Raw genomic sequence first — 16,864 nt, forward strand, 5'->3', positions numbered from 1 at the left:
TTAAGTCTAGACCACCAGGCATTATGGGTCAAGATGCAAAAGAGGAGTTATTTGGTCTCATGCCAGGGGGGAGAAGGTGTTACATATTCTAAGGGCCCGACAGCACTGACAGAGCCCCTGGAAGGATGCTGATAACATAATTTGTCATTTTGGGGGCCCAAAATTTGAATCTTTCATGGGGCCCAAAATTTTTGCAGCGCCCCTGTTGGCCTCATACTGTATATTGACGCCTGGAGCCTCCTGTACAAACCTTGCTTACGTACAATGAAAGCTATACGTACCTAACTTCTCACACAAACGTTCCAATGTACTCAAACTTGTACTCAACAGTGCTTGTTCACTGTAATTTACATTATATTGCTTGTACCAGGAGAATGTATGTGAAAACGTGCATGGATTGATGCATCTGTTTTTGGTGCATCTACATCCTTGCAGATTGTCACATACACAAAGATTCAGTTGGAATTCCACTCAAGTGCATGAGGTCCCTGATAATAAATATACAGTACTGGCGTCATATGCTTTTGGGGTGAGACTGAGTTGGCATCATCATTTCTTGGCCGTGCTAAGGATGAAGAACCGAAGGGAAATGTTAGACGCGGAACCTTTAAGAAGCAGATATTGGCAAGAGGAAGGTGCGTGCCCTTATTTTCCAAATGCCCCCCCTGAAAGCACCATAACACCACACACACACACACACACACACACACACACACACGCACACACGGACGCACACACACACACTCACGGACACACACACACACACACACACACACACACACACAAGCAATCATGCATGCACACACACACACACGGACGCAAACACAGAGTGCATGGTAATGGTGTAGTGTTAATTTAACATTTAAAGAGTAGACCCAACTTAACAAGTGTTAAGCCCAACTCTCTTGAGTGGTGAATTAACACTGCAAAAATTTACTGTGACCGTGTGTTTTTTTTTTTTTGGAGTGATGCTGAGCGGGTCCCAGTGTGGATGTCAAACTGGTTGCATCTCATTGTCATGGACACTTGCTGGGAACACGGGCAGCGTTTAAATAATGTATGGAGGCAGGCAGCATGGCCAACCAGCCAGCCACATTCACAGCAGAGGGCCACACCAACACACAGGGCTGGCCTGGGGGAGAAATAGGGCCCGGGCACGTTTGGCTTCAAGGGGCCCCTCATAATAAGCAGCGCAGATTTGACTCACTGGTGGGCACCGCACCCTTGTGGGCCCCTATTTTCAGAATTGTAAAAAAAAAGTACATTTCTGAAAATAGGGGCCCAGAAGGGGGAAATGCCCGATATGCCAGATGGCCAGTTCAGCCACACCACCACACACAAGTCGGCAGGGGCAAGAATGTGGGCAGGGTCGTTTCAAGGTATAAGGGGGTCCTTGGCAAAAGGGGGACTTGGGGGGAGAGGTTTCGTTAGCAGTATCATTTCACTTTTTGGTCATTGGATTTTGAAAGGTGCTGCCTGCCACGGTCACAAAGCTGTCACTGCATGATGTCTGTTTGCCATATTGACTCTGAAGAAGACGTGAGAACATTGAAACGTTAGTCTTGGCACTTGCCCAATAAAACAAGTGACTCCTTTCTTTCCCATGTCACTGATGTCATTTGAATACAAGGGCATGACCACTCATTGCAGGGAGGCCCGTTTCAGCTAAGGGCCCCTGGGCCATTGCTTAGTTTGCTTGCCTGGTTGCGACAGGTCTGCAGGCAGACAGGACAGGTGGCATTGTGACCCACGCCACCATATCACAGGTTCCCAGGATTATTGGGTAGCGTGGCGTCGTGGCATTATCCACCCCTACCACAGTCACACTTGCCATGATTACATGACTGTTGCCCAAATGAGCAATCTGGGTGGCTGTGGGCAAAAGCATGAACTGACAAATGTATTGGTTAGGATTTCATGATGCAAGTACTAATAGAAGTGCCTATATGTTATACAATCGAGTTGGGAAAGCAATCTTTGATTGAAAATGTTTAAATTGAAAGGAAATATCATAAAATGTCTTAGTCTGTCTGTGCTATTATATTTAATATTAATGTTCAAAGGGTGGGTGAAATTTTCTTTTTTTAACCAAAAGTTTGGCGGTAATACACATGACAGAATTTTGACCCTCAAACGAATTGTGACAGTCTGTGAAGAGGCCATGAATCATTAAACAGATTCCATACTTAAACATTATGAATATTCAATGATTTTGGTTGGTTCATCAAATAGTAAGTAGTATAATAACATTGTCTTAAATTTTATCAAAACGCTAGAATGCAGTCTTTTTCAGTTAATATGGCTTTTCTATAGGCTACTAAGTTGGTTCTTGGGGAGAGGGGGAGATAAAACCTTTTTTCTTTTTTTACAGTGGTCCTTAAGTACACACAGTTAGAATTTGCGTTGTAAGCACTGACGGTGCATCTGCAATTCATATGAAGAAATCAGAAATTAAAATAAAATCATTTAAAAACATAACAGCCCTATTTTCATAGCTTTCCACATAGGCTATTCCATGCATAGACTATAATAGGCTTAATAGAAAAGGGATATGTAAAAAAAAAAGTCAATGGGCTTTAATTTGAACATTTCTTTCACTCAGCCTTCAGCAAACATCAAGCACACAGGGGGCTCGAGACCTTTTAGAAACTTAAGAAAATCCTCAAGGACATAGAAAAGACGCCCCAGTTTCACCTCAGAAGGCTAGCCTCATGTTTCGCTGTAACCGAATCTCACCGTGTGAGCGTGCAGCACAGTGGAGCGGTGCAGATGGCTGGGTTGAGTCCTGAAATGGCTTGGCCCGTGACGATGATAGGAGCAGACTAATAACGCACTTGAAACCCACTGTCTGCCTGCGCATCGCTCACATTCGCAATTTTATGCTGCTGGCGTGAGATGAATAATTTAGGGGGCGGTTCTTGGTTCTGCCATCCGCATTCCCCGTTTGCGCTTTAACCGGAGTGCCAGAGAATAGCAGTCACCTGGGTATGGGGTTGGGGGAGCGAGGGGCGAAACACGCTGCCTGTGACTAGGACTGCATATCCTCATTCTGTCAAAGTTACACCTTCCCCTTCATCGACCACGAGAGCATCTCGCGCAACTAATGCAAGGGGAGGGTAGGCCATACCTCGCTCGTGTGGTGGTTTCAGGAGCCAGCCCCAGCATTCTCATTTTTTTCTCCGAGACCTTTTGGTCAACCTGAATTCATAAATTTACCAGATCACTTAAGTGGCTTTCACTGATACCGTCCGAACTTCATAACTTTTTGAGAGTCTGAAAGCATCACCGCGCTGACAGACTGTAGCTATAGCTTGTGTAACAGGGCGCACCGAGGAAACCCTTTACCTGTTTGGTAAAGACTGCAACCTTTCAATCGTCCATGAATAATTGAGCCGCCATCACTCGCCAAATGCTCCGTGTTTGCGTTTAACATCATCTCAGCTTACCGTCTGACATTGGCGTTATGATATCAACCGACCCATTAATACGATCAATTATTTACAATTCTATGGAAAAGCCTAACTTTATTTGTTTTACGCGCACATAGTATTATCGTTAAATACAACTCAGAGCAAGGTGTGCCTCTATAGATATAGCCCACAGAAATTGTACATTTCATTAATGGGTCAGGCCTACAGTATGCTTTGGTGTAGGCCTGTGTGTAACTCTAATTATCTATTCGCTAATTGCCTCTTTTGCAGTAGCTATAGCCAGATGATGACATAAAAAAAAAAACTCCCAAAAGCACGGAGCGGGTCATGTGCTGATGCAGACAGATTAGCAAGCATAAGCAACAGGGGAAAACGACTTCACATTATGCTGAAAACGCAACATCAAAGCGCAGGAAAGGAGCTGGAGTCCTGCGGCGTGCAGCGCGCGCCAAACGGAAACCCGATGAGACCGTCTGCGTGGCCGTGACCAGGAGGCAACAACGAGCGCGCGTCTCAGGCGATGCAATATGAGGCGCCTGGCTGCAATTGAGAGAGGTGAGGGAAAAGGGAGGAAGAGACTTCAGGTAACACAAAACACGGTCGAATACAGGTTTACCTTACAAGTACAGCTGACATGATTTTGTTGTATTTTATTGCTAATTTCTAGGCCTCTCTGTGCCTGTTTTTCCCCTGATTCATCTTCTTGTAGCCTAATGTGTATCATCAAATGCTATCAGGAAAACTGGCAAAATATTGGTATTTAAACTGCAGTCTAAAGAATGACAAAATGCGCTTTTGGAGAACTTGACTATTCGAAAATGAAAGTGACTGATTTAAAACATATAAAAAGAATTAGCCTACAACCAATACAACTTTTTGTCGAAATACAAATCACATTTAGGCTGGCGCGTTTCATTTTAAATATATTTGTTCATAAAGCGTTGTATTTATTTATTTTAAATAAAATGACATATTCGGGAGACTAAATAAAACAGGCTTCGTTGGTATGGCATAATTCAGCTAAAAAGTGCATTGAATCAACAAATAAACAACATAGTTCTGACTATACCATTACCGAACAAAACCTACATAGACACACAATAAACCTGGGGGTTTACCGAAATAAGTGTAGAAAATTAAGTTGTTCTAACATCCCAGTACCTTGAAATACCCTTTAAATCCTCAGCAGCTCATGTCAGCCTCATAGATTCAGCATGAACGCCTTCGCTCGTTAAATCCTCACCTGGAGTTGTTTTCCCCTCATCCCTGGAGTCTACGAGTGGCGTTACAGTCTCCAACAGCCCTACAAGCCCTTCTCCACTTGGTTTTATACCAATATACAATTAATATTGCATTATCATTATTTAATAATCCCAAACCCCACGACATAAAGCCGTGACATAAGGGCATTTATTATTCAATGGGGCTTGATTAAGGAACGCCATTTTGCTTTTAAAAAGATCTGGAATTGATTACATGTTTCCATCAGCTTTTTGCCCCGTCAGGTTCTATATTTTGATAATAACTTTTTGTTAGGAATCGCAGTTTAAACCGCACAATAGCCGAGCGCTGGATTATCATAGGCCAACACTGTATAAAATACCTCTGACAATGGCTTAATGTGTGACAGTGAAAACCCATTGTCTTTTTCCTTGACACGAAAAAAATTAAGCACACGTTTCTGTTGTTGACTAGGCTATCCTAATGCATAATAGGCCTACACGCAATTTCACAACTATAGTTTTGGTTTAAAAATATAGGGCGTACATAATGCATTACGCACCACATTACGCATGACATTATTGCTAAGATAAGACGAAAGAAGTGTTTTTCAGCCTATTATATGGCCTAATTTGCCAACCCCGAGAGCAGCACATTTTTGTTACAGAAATAGACAATTCTGTTAGAAAATAGACAATAATTTATTAACTTAATTTCCAATTCCACACACCTTTTCAAGTGAAATCTTAAGTGATCAACTTCATGTCAGTGGTTCAAAGTGGTTTACATTATAACACAAAAAATAACCAGCAGCATTTCTGTGAATAATAATTCGATGGATTTCGCACAAATTAATTTTACGATTAACACATGTCCATCCATTCCCATGAATTAGCAAAAGGGTAGACAAACTTTATGCAAAATACATGTAGGAGTGAACTGTATTTAAAGATGTCGGCTATAGCCTAACGGTTTCAGTGGGGAAGTGTCAACACTTAATAAATAAACTATTCACGACTTCCTGATTATATGGTAGGCTATAGGCCTAAATAAACACTCATACACACTTTAAAATATATGTGTGACAATAATGAGATTAAAATGATTATTAGCCTGTTCCATATTATAGATTTGACATTCGAGTCTCTCTATTCAGAAGAGTCCATAATCTGACCGGTGAACTTTCCCCTCCTGATTTCATGTTTAAACATTTATATCAACATCAAACAGTGAGTGAAAGCTAACAGGACAACAAGTGATAGAAACAAGAAGGAAAATGAATGAAGAAAAAGGAGTTAGGAGTTCTCACAAATTGCGTGAATTCCATGTTTAAAATATCCCTTAGATGGTGAGCTAATGTGAGGCGGAATATTTCATCCGTTTTTGCTTTTGACGTTGATTGCAAAACCAGACACGAACCACATTCTTTTTAAGGTCCAACTTCTCTGCGATGGCAGCTATTTTTTCCGAAGAGGGACGCGGCTGTATTGCAAAATAAGCTTCCAAAGACCGCTTCTCGGGCGCAGCGATGGATGTGCGTTTTCGTTTCCGTTCGTTGCCACTGAAAAGGTCTGGCTTGCTGTTTTTCTCACGGTATGCGGCTTCAGCTTCCTCCAACCAGGCTTGGAGAACTGGTTTAAGCGCAATCATGTTATTGTGAGAGAGGGTCAAGGACTCGAACCGGCAGATCGTACTCTGACTCAGAGAGCCCACGCCAGGAATCTTCAGGTTGGCCAGGGCAGACCCAACGTCTGCCTGGGTCACCCCAAGTTTTATCCGCCTCTGTTTGAACCGCTCCGCAAACGCTTCCAGCTCCCTGGGATCCGACTCCACATCATTCACGCAGGTCATTCCATTGTGGACGGAGAGTGAGTGCGGGTGCCCCATGGCCATGGCTTGGTGCAGGTGGCCCATGGTCTGCAGGTGATGCTGGTGGGCTTGCGTGGTCATCACGGACGGGTCTGATGGAGCCCCCATGCCACTGACGGAGAGACTCGACGAGATATGATCCAGCAGGTCCCCCTCCAGCGTCTGGTTGAGGTGGTGGTGCGATGTCAGGTTGGAAGGGTGGGAATGGGATATGGGCACGGTGGAGGAGGTGGACGTGCAGGGGACACTGGTCATGGTATGGTAGGTGACGTCCGGCTTGAATGGGTGGCTTTTGCCGTGAGACACAATGTCAGCAGCCGCCAGAGCTTCTGCGCGGGCCAGCAGACTCTCATCAAAGCCGCCGAATATATTGCCCTGAAGCTGCAAGCAAGAATGCGCATGGAGATGTCAGTGGGGAATACTGTCAACTCAGGATTTAAAAACATTTTCGAGCACAGAGAACCCTCCTCAAAGCACAGGTCATAAAAATTAATATGAAAGCAGCAGCTTTGCTTGAATAGACATCTGGGTGAGAGAGAGAGAGGGGGTGGGGGTGTAGAGAGAGGGGGAGTGCGCACAGGGGAGGAGAAGAAAGGAGGGAGGTGGAGTGGGAAAGCAAAGATGGGGTGAATGGATGATAGAAGTTTTTGATGACCGAAAAAAACAGAACCTGTCAGAAACATATAGCTTCACAACAACAAAGAATTGAAATGAAAGATTCTTGAAATGAAAGAAGTTGACGAAACATACCTGCGGGGCAGGTAGGCAGACTCGTCGCATGCCTTCGGGGTTTGCGTGGTGCAGGCTGTATTTGGGTTCAGGTAGTGCCGGATGCATTCCGAGGTGCTGTTTGCCGTTCATCGCCATCATCTTCGTTGCGCACCTTGCAGGTAAGTGGCCCTGACATAGAGGCAGGTGCGCCTGTGTGTGAGTGCGCCTCGCTCGCGGTTTTCACTCAGGGCTCTTTCCATTGGCAGTGTACTATCTCCCGTCCACCCCTTCTGCAACCTTCCCCCGCCCTCCACAACCTCAACGCAACACCACTACCGCGTCTTTACTCAGCTTACAAGTCGCGGATCAGCTGGAAGGAGGCTGGTGGCTTGGCTAAGCGTAACGGTGCTCGCACTCCAGCCATGTCCCACCACATATGGGCTGGCTGATATAGGTCACAGTCCAAATCACCTCTTTTCTCGGCATGTTTGATTCCAAATGCTCCTCAGATTTATTGGAACTATAAGTAGACTATTCTGTCGCCACATCCACCAGCAGAAAATTCACCTAAGTAGCTTTATTTTTATTTTGACATGTTGTAGAAATGTATAACCTAAAACACTAAAGGAATTTATCAAAATGTATCGCATCACCTTTGGCATGTACTTGGTTCAATTTTTAGGTCTTAGTCATTATTCTAGGCTACAGTACAATTAAGCAGGCTACTATTATTGTTGTGGTTGTTGTTTGTAATGATATCTCAAAAGTGCTTTCATATGCTCCACCTTCACTGTAAAACAATTCCAGTTGGATCGTGGGGGAAACTAAGGGAACTAAGGAACCTTAAGGTGCTCTTAAAAATTTGCAATCAAAGAGTTCCTTGGAGGGCCTTTGAGTTCCCTTGATAGACCTTCTAGAAACTCTCTTACAAGAACCAATTTGTTAAAGGAGAACTTTTAGGTTCCTCGCAGAACTTTGGAGTTCATCTACAGTGAAGCTGAAAGTTCTTCTGGGAACTTATGACTAGTCAAACACAATTTCAAACTTCTGTGTTAACATTGTTACATAGATTTTTGACAATAAAGTACACTTGACTTGACTTATTGTTTTGGTCTGTAACAATTTGACTGTGTGTACATTTTACATTTTTCTATTGGAAAGAGCTATACAGTGATGACAGTCCGGAATGCCAGGCTGTGCCTTAAGCTTTGCAGCTCAGCCACGCTAGTCTACTATTCTGTCTAACATTCCCAAATCTTACAGACACACAGTTCATATCTGTTCCCTCCTATTGGTGTGCTCCATGAAGCAGAGACAGATTGTGTGTGTGTGTGTGTGTGTGTGTGTGTGTGTGTGTGTGTGTGTGTGTGTGAGAGAGAGAGAGAGAGAGAGAGAGGGAGATGGAGAGAGAGAGAAAGAGAGTGAGAGAGGGAGCGAGAGAGAGTGAGAGAGTGAGAGAATCTTTGAATCAAAGTGTGTGTGTGCGTGTGCGTCTGCGTGTGAGAGAGAGAGAGACAAACAGACAGACAGATAGAGAAGGTAGTAGTGTCTATTAGACAGATTTTGAGTGTGTGCGAAGCGAAGAAGAAAGACTGTGTGCATGAGAAAGACAGAGAAAAGGAGGGAGAGAGGGGAGAAAGATAAAGAGAAGGAGCTTAAAAGAGAGAATGGGGCAAGGAAGAGAAAGGTAGCAAGAGAGCATAAGCTAGAGAGATGTGTGTATATGTGTGTGAGAGAGAGAGAGAGAGAGAGAGAGAGAGAGAGAGAGAGAGAGAGAGAGAGAGAGAGAGAGAGAGAGAGAGAGAAACTGAGGGGGAGCAAGAGAGCGAATGTTAGAAAAAAAGCGATAGATAGAAAAGAAGTGTGTACTGTATGTGTGTGTGTGAGAGAGAGAGAGCTAAAAGGAGAGGGAAAGGTGCAGGGAACGAATGTTAGAAAGGGATAGAAAAGGTGTGTGTGTGAGAGAGGAAGAGAGAGATAGAACGAGAGGGAAGGGTGTTCGAAAGGGAAAGACACAGAATGATAGAAAAGGAGTTAGAGCGAGAAAGAGAGTGTGTATCAGAGAGAGAGAGCAAGAAAGAGAGATGGGGCGTGAGAGAGAAGGAGATAGAATGCCAGGAAGGGAGAGGAAGAAAAGAAAAGAAGTTAAAGAGAGAGCGAGAGAGAGAGAGAGCAAGAAAGAGAGATGGGGCGCGAGAGAGAAAGAAATAGAATGCCAGGAAGGGAGAGGGAGAAAAGAAAAGAAGGTAAAGAGAGCGAGAGAGAGAGAGAGAGAGAGAGTGAGAGAGAGAGAGCAAGAAAGAGAGATGGGGCGCGAGAGAGAAAGAGATAGAATGCCTGGAAGGGAGAGGAAGAGAATGCTAGAAAAGAAGTTAAAGAGAGAGGGAGAGAGAGGGAGGGAGGGAGGGAGAGAGAGAGCAGAGAAGCAAGAGCGTGCCAGTGGTAAGGGGAGTGGGGCAGGCCAGTGACACAGCAGCAGCAGCAGCCAGGCCTGTCACAACCCTTAAACCAAACTAGGCAATTTCCAAGGGCCCACAGCTACAAGGGACCTGACCCCTGACAATAACTGGTTATGTATAATTACAGTCAAATGACAACAATAGCAACTTTATGAGTGAGGCAAAACAAAAATGACTGAAAAGTGCAATGATAAGCCGCGATCAAAATCTGTCTTGAGGGTTTACCTGTTCCCAATAGGAGAGACAAATGGGGGGGCTTAATCAATCTCTCTTTGCATAGGGTCCCCTCCAAATGCCTAGAAACGGCCCTGACAGGAGCGGTAGAGGCAGTAGCAGTAGCAACAGTAGCAGATGATCCTGGTCAGCTCTCACATTGCCCAGACACTGAATTATGCAGAAGGCAGCTATGTGGCAGTAGCTAGAGCTCAGTGGTGGAAGAATTGCACACCGGGCCCCAGGGCAAAACACTGATAGGGCCCCCCCCATACAGCCTGCAAGGTCACAATGGGGCCCCCACTATCAATACAGGAGGGCCCTGGGCCCAGGGGCAAATGCCCTGCTTGCCCCTCCCATAGCTCTGCTCCTGCTAGAGCTATGCCTATGCCTTTCAGCTCACCATGCCCCTCTTCATTATACAGATTAGAAGGCTATCCATGCTCTCTCTCTCTCTCTCTCTCTCTCTCTCTCTCTCTCTCTCTCTCTCTCTCTCTATGTTAAACAATGCTAGCTGGTATGATTCACCTCCCTTTCTTTATCTCATCTAAATTTTATTTTTTGCCTCTGACTTTTGGTTATTTTGCTCTCTCTCTCTCTCTCTCTCTCTCCCTCTCTCTCCGACCCTCATTCACTTTTATGAGGCCAGTGGCATTTCACCGGCGCAGCCTGACACAGTCTTGAGTGTCCATAATGTCATTGTCATTTTGTTACACTGTTCTCATTTAAAGCAGTGAGGAGGAGAGAATGTGGGCTTGAACACTGGATCATTTTGCATAACTAATAAGCTGGTGTTGTTTTTATAGGCAAACACTTGCCTAGAGTATAGGCTATGTCAGCATATGTGAATACTGAGCAGATTGTGTGATGATCTTCTGAACTTGTAACTGTTAGTGAGTAAGGCAGAGAGTCAGCAATGATTTTGTGGCCTTACTCAATGACCTGCTTGTGTTGTATTTTTGTGTGTGGCAACCCATTTTAACTTACATTTTAAATTACTTTACATTACACTTAGCTCTGACGCTTTCATTTATTCAAAGCGACTTACAGTTATTATTTGTCAGGGTATTGGTTACAGTTCCTGAAGCAATATGGGGTTAGGTGCCTTGCTCAAGGGCACTTCAGCCATGGATGGAGATGTAGGGAGAGGTTAGGGGGGATTTGAACTAGCAATCCCTAGATTGAAAGACCAACTCTCTAACCACTAGGCCACGGCTGCCCCTAAAATGTACTAGCTCCTCTAATCCAAAGAACAGCTTCATGTTCTCCTCAATGATACTGTATCTCTGTCAGACCAAAACGTGAATAAAGTTAAAGCGAAATGGTCAGTGTGTGTAGGTTTTTAAAAAAATGTTCTGATCTAAGGAGATGACCTAAGGGTCATCTCCAACACAGCTGCCAGGTGAGGAAGGCGGGAAAAAAATCACAAGTTGTATTGAAATAAACAGTGTAATGTACTACAACTTGGCAGCATGAGATGAAACAACACCTGAGATTCAGTTCCAGTTTTTGTAATAGTAGGTTTTGCATCCGACTAACTTTCCTTTAAATTGTATGTTTATTTATTGGACAGAAAACCTACTGGTTCCCTGCTCATTCTGTTGAATTGTATTGATGTTGTAACATTTTGTTCTCAGAGATTGGCTTTGAAATTACATTCAATCAAAGACCGAGCTTTGAACATAAAAGCACAGTAGTCCTCAAAGGACTGCAGAGTTCAACCTAAAACTATTTTGATAGTTCTAAAGTCAGCTTAACCCCCCACCCCCCCCCAAAAAAAAAAGAAAAACCCTCACTATTTCCTAACAAGGGCAATAAATAAAAAGCTGACCCTGAATTGACCCAGATTTTCATTGCCTGCAAATGATCCAACGCTCATTTGTACACAATACTACACTAGTCTAGACGCCAGGATACCGGTTTACTCACCCTCCTGGGTATATTCGGTCAGAGAGAGCAGTGCGCTTTTAAGACTAGATTTTCAAGACTTTACTAAGCTAGTACGGTAAGTGACCTGTACAACTAAGCTTATCAGAGAAAAGTACACAAATTTGGTGAGGAGGAAAGTGTGCAGTGTTGCCAGATGCGTCTGATCAAATCCCGCCCAAAAGGTTCCCAAAAACCGCCAAAATGCGCTAAATTCCGCCCAATTTCAACAAATTGCATTGGTTTCAATGGGCCCAAAACGGCAGGAAAAAAACACCAAATGGCCAATTTTTCCTGTTTTTACACGCAGATGGCCATCCTAAGTAGCCCAATTGGGCAGGTAACCGCCCAATCTGGCAACACTGAAAGTGTGTCAACGTGTCATGTGTCGAAGTGTTACATAAGGAAGTATTGTAGAAACAAAGGAATTCATCTCAGGCTGAAGGATTCCCTTTGTAATAGGGATGCATAAAAAGCATTATAAAGACTTAGTAAATAATTAGGCTAACTAATGATGAACAAAACATGAACAAATATTTTAAATGATTAACTAAGTTTTATTAATGCTTTATAAAATACCTACAAATAATATGTTCAAGATTTTACAAACCTTTAAAGAGTATTTTTATTCATTTACAAACAATTTGTAAATGTTTGATAAATATAAAACACACCAATTTACAAACAACTTTACAATGCCTTTTATTCATTCCTTATTATTAAGTGTTACCAAAAAGTTTGAGAACCACTGCTCTAACCGTTGAGGGTTACAACTTATGACTAATTTTAAGCAATATCGCCTTACAGGTTGGAGGCAGAATTGTGTTCAGAGTGAAGACCAAATCCTTCATAGTTACAGTCTCTAGATGGTGGCAATATTTGATTGTAGAAACCACTGTTCAGTGGTGTAGTCTACTTTTTTATGGTGGGTATACTGTATATTTGAGTATTTTTTGAAGTGGGTATACTGTATACATTTGTGCTATTCTAAATAATGGATCAATCAATTTTAAGTGGGTATACTGAAATCCCTGAAATTTTGAAGTGGGTATACTCCGTATACCTGCGTTCTACGTAGACTACACCACTGCCACTGTTATTTTAAGGTGTAAAAATTGATCTAATTTTGGTTTGTCCCTTAACTACCTTCTACTAGTAATGCCACTCTAGAGAGGGAAGGATGCTGAATGAAGTGACCAGTGACAGGAAGACAGGGTGCTTCCGGGGTATATTATGGCATATGACTTAAAGGTACACTGTGCAAGATTTTTTAGTTGTTTATTTCCAGAATTCATGCTACCCATTCACTAACCTTTTTGATGAATACTTACCACCACCATCAAATTCTAAGTATTCATTATGACTGGAAAAATGGCACTTTTCATACATGAAAAGGGGGATCTTCTCATGGTCCGCCATTTTGAATTTCCAGAAATAGCCATTTTTAGCTGCAAAAATGACTGTACTTGGGCCATACTAGAAAATATTAGCTTATTACTTAGTAAACGTTCATGAAAATATCAAATGGCAATAGGCACCCCAGTTTTAATAAACAGCATAGTTGCAGTACCTTTTTTGACCATTTCATGCACAGTGTACCTTTAAGGCTGATTTAAAGGAATACTGAGTCATTTTTCATTTTGCGCTAGAGATTGCAAGGGGTCCTAGAGATTGCAAGGGGTCCGTGGACCCCCCTTTGCTTCTTGCTCTCTCTATTCAAAAACTGAGGAGGTTTGAGGAGATTATAGAGGTCTAGGCGTGTGCTCATCATTTGGAAATTGTGTGTCGGCTTCTCTTGGGCAGAGGTAAAGGGGGATTTGAGAAAAAAAGGGTAAGAACCACTGCTAATGACCCTCTCCTCCGTGGTCACAGAGTAAGCTCAACCACTGAATTAATTTCAAAAATACTATTTGAAGGTTTAAAAATACATGTTATCTTTTGTTTAATTGGAGTTTGGGACTAACCTAACTACTGGTATGGTAATACCACTCTGAGACGAAAGAATGCATAAGGACACTTGCAATGCTTAAAGCAGTGACCTCCAGTCCCCTGTGAAGACAAGACACGAGGCGCTTCTCGCTTGCTTGTTGTTGTTCTAGTGCATGTGCGGTGGGGTTATAATTTCGGTGTATATTATGGCATCCATCCAGTAGTCTTGTTGTGGCAGGGCAACGACATGCTGGAGATCTCTCGTGACATGTTTTATTGATACGTCCTTGGTGGGATGTGACAGGCACGGAGCATTACAACTCGACAACTTGCTTCTGATGATGACCCTGCCATTGTTGCTTGCTTTTTTACCCTCTCTATTTCTGTGTCTGCGCACAGAAAGACACACACACGCTTGCAAACACACACACGCTTGCAAACACACACACGCTTGCAAACACACACAGACACACACACACACAGACACGCACTAACACACACACCCACACTCCTGAGTGCTCATCACTCCAGTGACATGGGAAGGGAGTGACGGAGGGGGGATGGGGAGGGTGCGGGGTGTTGGGTTGACATTCCCTCCCTTGAGGTTGGTTGGTTGGCGGGGGTAGGCTAGATGAGAGAGTGTGCCTATGTGTTTTAAAGGGGGGTGTAGTGGGCACGTAACAGTGCTTACATTAAATCACATCCGCACATCTGAGTGACTTCCACTCCGCTTCCCAAAGTAAGGCGGCCCCATGCATTATTAAGGCCCATTTGAATATGTGGAAGTAAGTTGCAAGTTAGCCACCGCGCAACAGCAGGAAGTTTCCTTGGGGTGGGTGTGACGATTGGAGCATCCTTGTCAACCTCACTGGATCCTACGCTAGATCTCAGAAGCAGGGAAGCAGACAGAGCGTGGGGATAGAGGTCAGCCACCCCGGGACCAGGGACAGATGGGGCCCCAGAATTGGGTGATCATTACAATGCATGTATTGGGTGGGGGGCCGTTTCAGATGACTATGTCCTGTGCCTGGCCAAAGCTGTCAGCGGCCCTGCAAGAAGTCAGTGAGCAGCAGTCCATACAGTGTAGGGTGCGGAACCTTTTTCATTTCAGGGGCCGCTTCAAATTCCTCCAAGGGCCTTAGCCTACTATATGAACACAAGCCAGGATCTCCCCCTGCACTTCAGGCCTATATTGAAGGCAGCCACCTTTAAAACAGACCCCACCTTCTCAAGGTCCCCTAAATATAAACAAATTGTATTGCAAATTTACTTTTTAAGATTCCTTTACAAAATGTGTCATGTTTCATGTGAAGTTGCATAACATTAAAATTATATCTGGGGCGATTAAAACAGCCTCATACATATAACAGACACATAGGCTCCCCCTGGTGTAGGCCATGTTCTTAGAGATAATGAAAAAGTACCATGACCCTTGTACTGATAAAATATCTAGTTTATATCTAGGGTTTCAGGTGGATCATTTCACAGTGCTCATCACCACATCATCAGTGGCATATTCCAGACAGTAGAGCTAGTCAATGAAGTCAATAGGCAAACGCTGAACAACTGTTAACTCCATTGACAGAAGAGTCCTGTAGCTTTGTTTTGATTGAAGCGTAAGCAAGTCTCCTTTATTACTAGGTTTAAAACTTGCATTGGGGTCAGCTGTGTGGGCAGACCTGAGCAATGTAAATGGAGGTGGGGACTCGCCTCTTGTCAAAAATGAACATTTCCATCAACTGACAATATAAAGTCAATAGTTGAACTGTGCTGCTAAATATCTAACTAATACAACTACTACAAAATATATTACGATGTATTTTATTGACTCATACATTAATTTGATGTTTAGCCTGATATTTCAAATCTGGTCCTTAATTAATGTATCACCTCATATTCCAGTTTGAAGCCATTTTTTGACAATGTTCTCTTTTGATTTATTGACTGAAGACAGGTCTACCTACAGAAGATGGGGGCTGCAATTGCCGTTTTCCAGTGTTGTCTGTAATAGAGGTGTTGTCCCACCTCTAGGCTTATATTCTACCTCTATGGTTAGGAACTAAACAACCTTTTTTGAATAGCCTACTCCCCAAATTCAGCCCAGAGAAGAAAGAAAGCACACGCAGACAAGAAGTTCAGTTAACCTTTCTGGAATGGTAAAGGAGTTATTTCTCCAATATGATTTCTCTTGTCATATTGAATTTTTTTTCTTTTTGAATTTATTTATATGTCCCAATTGCTTTGCTTTCTTTTTTTTGAGTTTGTTCTGATTTTTTTTTCCTTTCAGAATAAAACCATTCCTTCTCCTTTATTGGTAACCAAACATGCAAATTAAAAAATCATTTTACAAACAAAACTTAAAATACATCCACATATTTTGCAATATATAAACAGTAATATTTCAAACCTTCTCACTAAATGGTTGTATGCACCATACCACCAAACATTATGGTGGCACAATGTCTTAAAAATAAAGGTCAGAAGATTACATTTTGACTTTTCATTTAAGTAGTCTTGCTATTAATATCATAGCAACATACATTAGTTTTCCTCCGAGTTCCCAAATCTCTCAGAAAAAAAATGAAACATTTGTCATTCCTGAAGTCGTGTAGAATTAACTATGTTGCGTATAAGGGTACAAAAAGCAGGCCTTCTTAGCTGAAGAGAGAAACCTTGCTCTTGCTCCGACCCAACGCAAGGCGATGCACAGGAGAGGGCTGGTGAATGATATGACTTTAACAAACATCAACATTATCTTGTTATATTGTTTAAATACAGTATGTAAGTCCTAATAACAAAAATAGAGATATTTCATCAGGCTTGCACATTCACTCCAGGCATTATGGGAACACCTCCATCAACAGGAGGTTCATTCAGGAAGGGGGGAGAAAAGGAGGAACGAGGGACAAAATATACTCTATACCTCCCCCCCCCCCAAAAAAAAATATCATGCCTCCATTATGGACGCATTTCAATAAGGGGGTGAGTCTGATTTGGAGATGCAGGGGGAAAAAAATCAAAAAAATCAAAACAAAAACAAACTATAACCGATGCGGACAAGATGACAACCAACTTTCGATTCTGTTAAATAAGCTGCTATAAATA

At 42.9% G+C, this 16,864-nt stretch overlaps 1 protein-coding gene across 1 annotated transcript; it reads right to left on the reverse strand.

The window, feature by feature from the left end:
* Positions 1–6,005: 6,005 nt before the first annotated feature.
* pou4f3 (POU class 4 homeobox 3) lies at positions 6,006–7,391 on the reverse strand. Its single transcript, XM_063202446.1, has 2 exons — positions 7,272–7,391; positions 6,006–6,902 (listed from the first exon to the last, which is right to left on the reverse strand). The coding sequence occupies exons 1-2, from the start codon at positions 7,389–7,391 to the stop codon at positions 6,006–6,008; spliced, it is 1,017 nt and encodes a 338-aa protein (XP_063058516.1).
* Between the last annotated feature and the right edge of the window lie 9,473 nt (positions 7,392–16,864).

This window comes from Engraulis encrasicolus, chromosome 7 (genome assembly GCF_034702125.1).
Source record: "Engraulis encrasicolus isolate BLACKSEA-1 chromosome 7, IST_EnEncr_1.0, whole genome shotgun sequence".
Lineage (NCBI taxonomy): Eukaryota > Metazoa > Chordata > Actinopteri > Clupeiformes > Engraulidae > Engraulis > Engraulis encrasicolus.

Excerpts from the sequence above, each read along its gene's own strand:
- pou4f3 (XM_063202446.1), bottom strand. The coding sequence starts at position 7,391 with ATGATGGCGATGAACGGCAAACAGCACCTCGGAATGCATCCGGCACTA. Across the intron at positions 6,903-7,271 it reads TCTGCCTACCTGCCCCGCAG|CTTCAGGGCAATATATTCGG; the intron begins GTATGTTTCGTC and ends TCTTGCTTGCAG.